At 50.3% G+C, this 8,216-nt stretch overlaps 1 protein-coding gene across 2 annotated transcripts; it reads right to left on the reverse strand.

The window, feature by feature from the left end:
* Nucleotides 1–1,911: 1,911 nt before the first annotated feature.
* Nucleotides 1,912–3,892, reverse strand: LOC123041248 (probable receptor-like protein kinase At1g49730). 2 transcript variants are annotated; one of them, XM_044463901.1, is made up of 7 exons: nucleotides 3,621–3,892; nucleotides 3,249–3,519; nucleotides 3,111–3,163; nucleotides 2,964–3,031; nucleotides 2,770–2,859; nucleotides 2,626–2,686; nucleotides 1,912–2,536 (listed from the first exon to the last, which is right to left on the reverse strand). In XM_044463901.1, exons 1-7 carry the CDS (start codon nucleotides 3,658–3,660, stop codon nucleotides 2,229–2,231), a joined length of 891 nt encoding a protein of 296 aa, XP_044319836.1. In that variant the 5' UTR covers nucleotides 3,661–3,892; the 3' UTR covers nucleotides 1,912–2,228. The 2 variants fall into 2 exon arrangements, with proteins under 2 accessions (XP_044319836.1, XP_044319837.1); XM_044463902.1 differs by having other exon boundaries at nucleotides 2,018–2,536; nucleotides 2,626–2,680; nucleotides 3,621–3,883.
* Nucleotides 3,893–8,216: the final 4,324 nt, after the last annotated feature.

The raw sequence follows: 8,216 nt of genomic DNA on the forward strand, positions 1-8,216 counted from the left end.
TTCGAGGTGGACGAGGAGGGTGAGGGCATTGTCGACGCGCCGAAAGGAAGAGCGGGCAATTACACCAACAAAGATGACATCTTACTATGCAATATTTGGTTGCAAGTGTCGAGGGATCCATCCGTTGGAGGTGATCAAAGTAGAGATGCTTATTGGGGGCGGATGAAAGAACACTTTGATGCTCACAACGTGACTGGAATTGACCGCTCCAAGAGATCACTTCGGTCCCGATGGTCGACAATCAACTCGGATTGTCAAAAGTGGGCGGTCGCACAAAAGGCGGTTGACAAGTTGAACCCAAGTGGCACAAATGAGGATGATAGAGTAAGTGGCATTTCATACATGTTCATCATACTTGTTTTTGGTGTCCGAAGTGCTAACTTGTTTTGTTTTCATGTAGTACAACATTGCACAAAACTTGTTCAAAGAAGAGAAGAGGAAAACCAAGAAGGGGAAGATCAAGAAAGGAAGGGTCTTTACCTTGCCTCATTGCTACAAATTGTTAAAGGATGATGAGAAATGGAAGAAGCGTGAAGATTTGGATGATTTGCATTTGAGCAACAAACGCAAGCGAACAATTGAGTTGAATGATGATGATGATGATGAGGAGGAGGAGGATGCATCAAGTGATGACGGCAAGAGAAGCCCCACACCCAACTCGGTTTCATACTCAAAGCGAAAACGACCAGATGGGTGCAAGAAAGACAAAACCGAAAAGAAGAAGAGGAAAGGAGATGATGAGCTCAAAATGCCATGGAAGCTATTGTGAAGGCAAGAAAAGAAGCCAACGAGGTGAGGAAAATGGCAAGGAACCAAGATGCCGTGGCCGAGGAGAGGAGGGTGGCGGCCGAGGAGAGGAGGGTGGCGGCCGAGGAGAGGAAGGTGGCTTTGGAGGAGAGGAAGGTGAGCAATGAGGAGCGAATTAGATTGTTGGAATGGGAGAGGCACTTGTTCTTCTTGGACATATCTAACCTCAATGAGGCGCAAAAAGAGTATGTCAATCTTGCCCGTGAAGAAGTGTTGATCCAAAAAAGAGCCATGATTCACGCAATGGGTGGCGGTGGCCTTGGCGGCATGGGTGGCGGTGGCCTTGGCGGTGGCATTGGCGGTGGCATTGGCGGCATGGGTGGCGGTGGCCTTGGTGCCATGGATGGCATGGGTGGCTTCGGAGGTACCATGAGCGGTTTAGATGTCATGGGAGGCATGGGTGCACCTCCAGCCGCCATGGGAGGCATGGGTGGCTTTGGAGCACCCCCCGACGCTATGGCCGTCATGGGAGGCATGAGTTTTGCTTCTCTCATGGGAGGCATGGGTCCACCTCCGGCCGCCATGGGCGGAATGTCTTTCGATGTGCCTCCTCACACACATTTCCATGAAGATACCGTTGAAGATCTTGCCAACACCGCCGGAGCTTCACGTGATGCGGTGCGTGATGAGGAGAGGGAGGAAGATTCATCTTCGGAGGCGGAAGAATCGTCTTCGAAAAATGAGGACGAAGACGAGAAAGAGGATTGATGTGTTTCATTTGTGTCTTGAACTTGGTTTGCATTTTGAACTTGGTTGGATGAACTTGTGGCCTTATGGGTATGATTTTGAACTTGTGGGCATGAACTTTTATTCATCAACTTGTTTGTGTGAAATTTTATATGTCATGTTCATTGCATTTTGAATATTTCAAACTCATTTTGTGTCCAAAATGCCATATATGTAATGCCCGGCGAGTCGCGCGCGTTGCACTTTTACACGCTGCTGGAGCGGCGCGCGCGCTGCATTTTAGCACGGCTGTTGGAGCCAGCGCTGGCGGCCGCGCTAAACCAGACGAAACGTGCGCGGCAAACTAGTTTTTTGCGTGCGGCGCGAAGCACGGCTGTTGGAGATGTTCTCAAAAAAACTCGTTTGGAATGTAGGAACTTGATGGTAACAGACCAACTTTATTAACAGTCTTGCAAAAGAAAACCGAGTTTTGGAGTTTCTGTCCAGGGATTTTTAATGTGTGGAGACTTCTTCCACCCGCAAAAAAAGGAAATGTGGAGACTTCTTCGCCACGGATGTCATACAATATCTCTGCGAGGACGTATAATACATACTCCCTCATTCCTAAAATTCTTGTCTTAGATTCGTCTAGACACGGGTGTATCTAAGACAAGAATTTTGGAATGGAAGAAGTACATTGCAATTTGCATTGCATTCACCCGCAAGCAAAGGACAACAAGAAGAGCTACGTACTGTCATCTGTTTTTGTCACCCACCTTCCCCTGCAAGTAGCGGAGTACCTGTGGGATCGAGACAACGGCGGTGCCGCTGCCAGGCCTAGTGCAGAGCCTCGCGACTATCACGAGGTCCCGGAGCTCGCCGGCGTCGTAGGTGCCCCCGAGATCCGCGTCCACCATCCTCTGCATGGATCCGGCGAACCCTGGCTCCTGCACCCACCGCACGAGCTCGCCGTCGCCGCCCCCGGGCGACTGTCCGGTCACGAGCTCCAGGAGCAACACGCCGTACTGGAACACCAGCTCCGTCCGCCTCTGCTGAATTCGCTCTGAAGAAAGAACATGCAGGCTCTAGTGTCAGTGTCAGTGCCATTCCAGACGTGTCAGACAAAGTGATGATAAAAATGGCCAAGAGAACCTTCGGCGTGGGATCCTTCGGAAGAGTCGTGACCGACGACACTGACGTCCGATAGCTGAAACTTAGTACAAATTCAGTTGCTCGATCGATCTATTGGCGGGCCAGGACAGATAGCATCGTCTGCAACGTACCAATGTGACTCACCTTGGCGACGAAATCAGCATCCATCATCACGTTGTTGGAGGTCACCGTCACGTGGAACACCGGAGGGTCGCAGAAGTAGTAGAGATACTCCTGCATCACTCAAAATCAGTCAAGAAAATAAATGGTGTTGTCTTTCTTGCGTCAAAATTTGAAGTGTTGTGGATGTGGCAGTGGTCGTTAGCAGAAAGGATTACCAGGGCTGCTGCGACATCTATGGCAACCTGCAACCGGGTCCTCCAGTTGAGTGGCGTCCTAAGAGGATCTGTGCAGCAGGATGCATCATCAGTGTGGCAGCTTAACTGAAGAGCACAAGAGATATCCATCCCTCAAGAATTTATTACCGTGGAGGCATTCTTTCAGGCTCCTGTTCTCCATCTGATCAAACACCAGAAACCTGTAACAAGAAAGAGGAGCGCAAATCAGAAAATTAGTTAGGAGAAGAGAAAAATACAGTAATAAAAATGGCGCGGTGGGTGAACCTGTTGTGTCCTTCTGAGAAGCCGCGGAGCCTGACAACGTGTCGGTGGTTGAGGCGGCCGAGCAGCTGCAGCTCCCGGTAGAAGGCGCCCTCCTGCCCTGCCTGGTCCGGGTCGCCGCCGCCCGCACGGCGCACCGTGGCGACGAGGCCATCAGCGAAGCGGGCGCGGTACGCCGTGCCGCGAGGCCCGCCGGTCTCGAGGGCCGTGCTGAAGCCGCTGGTGGCCGCCTCGATCTCGCTCGGCTTGAACCTCCTCACGAACGGCAGAGCACCTGGTTTTCCGAAAGCAAAGCCAGAAAGACAGATTGGTACGCGTGCGCGAAATTCCCGAGGTAAAGAAGGCGGTGAAGCTCGGAGAAGGGAGAGGGCGTACGCGTGCGGCCGAGCCGCTGGTGGAGGCAGTCCATGCCCATCCGTCTGGAGAGGTCGGCAGGCAGAGGCAGACGGCGCCCCGGGATTGGTGCGCTTATTTGTTTCAGAGCAGAGGAGACAGGTAGTAGGCAGCAGGCAGATGGTGAGGGAGGCCTCTGTTTTCTTGCTCTTGTTTATGGAGATCTTCAGGTACGACGAAATGGATCGCCTATCCTCTTCTGCCGCTGGTAAACTAGTTAAAACCGTGCTGCCCCAGCGAAAGCAGGGGTGCTCGAGTCTACTTGCTTTTGTGTCGGTCCCCATCCAGCCTCCCACTCGCAATGCAAGTTTCGAATCATAAAAGGTGAAGAAAAATTCCTCTCAAGGCACGAACTAGGGAGGCATCACCGTGGGCGTGTTTGGTTGCCTGCATATTGCGCAGCCTGGCCTGCGTGGAAAGAACTTGGTCCATTTGGTTGTCTGCGTTTATTGTGCGCTCCGCATCGCACGGAAATTAAAGCATGTCCAGGCCAGGCCCATAGAAAACGTCCGAATCGGCAGTAGCTCGCGAGCCTGGCTCGGGCGAGGCAGGGAAGGGCGACGCGCTTCTCTCCTCGTGCGAGCAGGGAGATGGCGCGAGCTCGCCCGCGTCGCCAAAAAAATCGATGGGAGGATTTCGGCTCACCTCCCGCCGAGTCCATCCCTATTTAGCCCCCTCCCTCACCGCCCCAAATCCCGCCACCATTCTCCCTCCGTTCAAGCTTTCCCGTCGACGCGCATCGGCACCGACGAGCAGGTAAGTGGCGCATCTTCATCGGCCGGCCGTCCACGGCGTCTGCGCCCCTTCACCGGCCGGCGTTGATCTTCCACGATCGTCCCCCATCGTCCTCGAGCTGCAGCCATGGCCTCTGTGAGTTCAATCCCCCTTTCTCTCTGTTCCTTCTAGTTAGATTTGAGCTGCAGCTAGGGTTTGATCTAGATGCATGGTTGATTAGTGGTCTGATATGTGAGCTGATATGATTGATTGCTATGTTGCGGTTGCAATTAGTACTAGATGTTCAAGCATGTGGTAGGCTAGTAGAGTTTGAAGTTGAACCTTGTGCTTCTGTTGATTTGTGCTTAGATTTGTGATTTGTAGCTATTGGTGGTTCATTTGTAGCAATGATTTTTGTTGTAGATGTATGTTCGTGCTCATAGATTGTCCGGTATGCTTAGTATGATAGCGATGAACCATATGTGCTTAGTATGATACTGATGAAGCATGTGCTTGCTATGATAGTGATGAACCATGTACATGTATGCTCCCTCTTTCATGGATTGTCCGGTATGTTGTGTTATATGCTTATTGTCAATGTGTGCTACGATTGTAGGACATGACCACGCAGACGCAAGATCTTAGTCAGGCCCTTGTCCTCTCCGACAGCCAGTTTGATCCATCGTTTGTCGAGGACTCGCAGCCTATGTCCGAGATGGCATCTGATTTAGAGGTGTTCACGTCTGATTCCCTCTATGTGCCAGTAGTGCTCGTTGAGCCAACTGCTGCTGCTGCGACTGCACTCAAGGTAGCAATAGCAAAGGAAAAGAAGGATGGTAGGTCGAACAACATGAGGTGGCAACCGTTCATGTCCATGTTCGTGTTGAACAAGATGTGTGAGCTCATCTCTAGTGGAGTTAGGACTGACAAGAGCTTTAAGAAGGTGCACTTGAACACAGTTGTGAAGTAGGTGTTTGAGTTCTGTGGGCAGGAGGTATCTCCCACCCAGGTGTACAACCGCCTGAGGAAGTGGAGAGGTCGATGGATCCAAGTGTCCAAGCTGAGAGACCTTATGATGTAGGGCAAAACCCTAGTTGGATGATCTTTCACGTTTGGAGAGGATCCTACGGAGATTCACAAAGAACACACGGAAGCACAAAGGGGAAAACACGGGGAGAACGAGAGAGAATCACGAAACCGACATAGAATCAATCACACGAGTGCTAGATCACCGAACACAAAGAGATACATATGATCCACAATCAACAAAGGCAAGGATACAAAGGCACCGGTCTTCTCCGTACGGAGGTCTTGATGGTCTTCCCTAGAAAGGGGTCTTGAATCCGCTTGGGGGATCTTCTCCGAAGAGGTCCTGAACTCCGAGGAGAAGTATCCAAGTGGATGAGCAAGGCTCTCACACAAATATGAGCTATCCAATGCTAACCCTAAAACGTACGGGATGAAGGAGTATATATAGTCTACGGGGCGGAAGGGTACACGGGCCTCGGCCCAAGTGGCTGCGTGCAGGCAGGGCCGAAAGTTCCGGGCCAGGCCGGAAGTTCCGGGCGCCGGAGGTTCCGGGCAGGGTCCGGCCTAAGCCGAAAGTTGGCACAGGTGAAGCAGGGCTGGCTTCCGGGGGCCGGAAGTTCCGGGCCAGGTTCCGTGCAGGTTCTGGGCTGAGCAGAGAGTTGACGCCTGTCGCTTCCTCTTCAGCCTTGTACCTGATCACACAAAGAGTTTCCGTCTGAGGTAGTAGCCATGTCTCATGAGTAGAAAGAGGGATTTCGGAGAGGAGCGAGTTCACCTTATCTTCGATAGCCTTAGAGCAGGCTCGAGTCATGGGTCCACGTGGTGTTGAAGGAGATGTAGATGCGTCCATGGGGATGAGCGAGGGATGCTCCGCATCATCTCCTCCCCCTTGGGAGAGATCCGACCTCGGATCAAAAACTTCATCTCCATGGTAAGGTGCGAGGTCCTTGACGTTGAAGATGTCGCTCACATTGTACTTGTCTCGAGGTAGGTCAATCTTGTAGGCATTGTCGTTGTAGCGTGCTAGCACCTTGAAAGGTCCGTCGGCTCAAGGGAGAAGCTTGGACTTGCGTTCGATGGGGAAGCGGTCCTTGCGAAGGTGTAGCCACACTAGATCACCAATGTTGAAGACCATGGGTTGCTTGTGGACGTTGAGCTTGGTCGCTAGTCGTTGTGTTTGTCGCTCGATGGTGTGCCTTGTATCTTCATGCATCTTCTTGATGTAGCTTGCACGGGCACTTGCGTCGAGGTTGGTTCGCTCTTGTAGAGGAAGAGGTAGGATGTCCAATGGGGACAATGGGTTGAAGCCGTAGACGACCTCGAAGGGGGACTTGCCGGTCGTCGAATGTCTTGCACGGTTGTACGCGTACTCTGCTATGGGTAGGCACTCTTCCCACTCCTTGATGTTCCTCTTGATCAACACATGAAGTAGAGTGGAGAGTGTACGGTTCGTCACCTTCGTTTGGCCGTCGGTTTGAGGGTGGTATGCCGAAGAGAACAATAGCTTGATGCCGAGCTTGGCGCATAGGGTCTTCCAAAAGTAACTCAAGAACTTGACGTCGCGGTCCGAGACAATTGTCTTTGGTACTCCATGAAGTCACAGGATTTCCCTACAAAATAGATTGGCAATATGTGAAGCATCGTCTATCTTGTTGCAAGGAATGAAATGTGTCATTTTAGAAAATCTGTCCACAACGACAAACACGAAATCCTTTCCATTTTGAGTTCTAGGCAAAACAAGTACGAAATCCATACTAATGTCTTCCCATGGTTGATAAGGAATAGGAAGAGGCATGTAAAGACCATGAGATTGAGCTTTAGACTTAGCTTTGCGACATGTAGAGCATCGGGTGGTGAAGCGTGAGACATCGCGGAACATCTTGGGCCAAAAGTAGTTCTTGGAGAGCGTGGCGAAAGTCTTGTCGCGTCCAAAGTGTCCCATGAGTCCACCTCCATGAGCCTCTTGCAAAAGGAGCAAACGAAGAGAAGACTCGGGAATGCATAGTTTGTTAGCTCTCATAAGATAACCATCCTTGATGTAATATTGTTCCCAAGATGTATGCGTCAAACATTTAGCATAATGAGGTGCAAAAGATGGATCATTAGCATACAAGTCTTTTATGTGCTCAAAGCCAATAACATTCAACTCAAGTTTAGTGACAAGCGTGCATATGCGTGAAAGTGCATCGGCAACTACATTTTCCTTACCCTTAATGTACTTTATCACATATGGGAAAGATTCAATAAATTCACTCCATTTGGCATGACGCTTGTTCAACTTAGTTTGACCTTTTAAGTACTTAAGTGTTTCATGATCGGTACGGATGACAAACTCATGAGGTCTAAGATAATGTTCCCAAACATGTAGGACACGCACTAAAGCATACAATTCTTTGTCATAGATGGGATAGTTAAGTTGAGCACCGGAGAGTGTTTCACTAAAATAAGCAATGGCTCGTTTTTCTTGCATTAAAACTCCGCCAATTCCGGTACCACCTGCATCACAATGAACCTCAAAAGTTTTGTCAAAGTTGGGTAAAGCAAGAATCAGAGCATGTGTAAGCAAAGACTTGAGCTCATCAAAAGCGGTGGACTGCAAAGATCCCAAACAAAAGGAGCATTCTTCTTATTCAAAGCATGTAAAGGAGCGGCAAGTGTGCTAAAGTTTTTCACAAAGCGGCGGTAAAATCCTGCAAGACCAAGAAAACTTCTCACTTGTTGCAAATTGGTGTGTTGGGGCCAAGTTTTAATTGCTTCAATTTTTGTTCCATCAACATGGAAACCCTTGGAAGAGACAACAAAACCCAAGAAAACCACTTTGTCAACGCCAAAAGT

This window comes from Triticum aestivum, chromosome 2B, assembly GCF_018294505.1.
Source record: "Triticum aestivum cultivar Chinese Spring chromosome 2B, IWGSC CS RefSeq v2.1, whole genome shotgun sequence".
NCBI classification, from domain to species: Eukaryota; Viridiplantae; Streptophyta; class Magnoliopsida; order Poales; family Poaceae; genus Triticum; species Triticum aestivum.

Coding starts and splice junctions, on each gene's coding strand:
- LOC123041248 (XM_044463901.1), bottom strand. CDS start 3,660: ATGGGCATGGACTGCCTCCACCAGCGGCTCGGCCGCACGC. Junction 2,687..2,769: donor ATGCTGATTTCGTCGCCAAG/GTGAGTCACATT, acceptor ATTTGTACTAAG/TTTCAGCTATCGGACGTCAG. Junction 2,537..2,625: donor CGAAGGATCCCACGCCGAAG/GTTCTCTTGGCC, acceptor TTCTTTCTTCAG/AGCGAATTCAGCAGAGGCGG.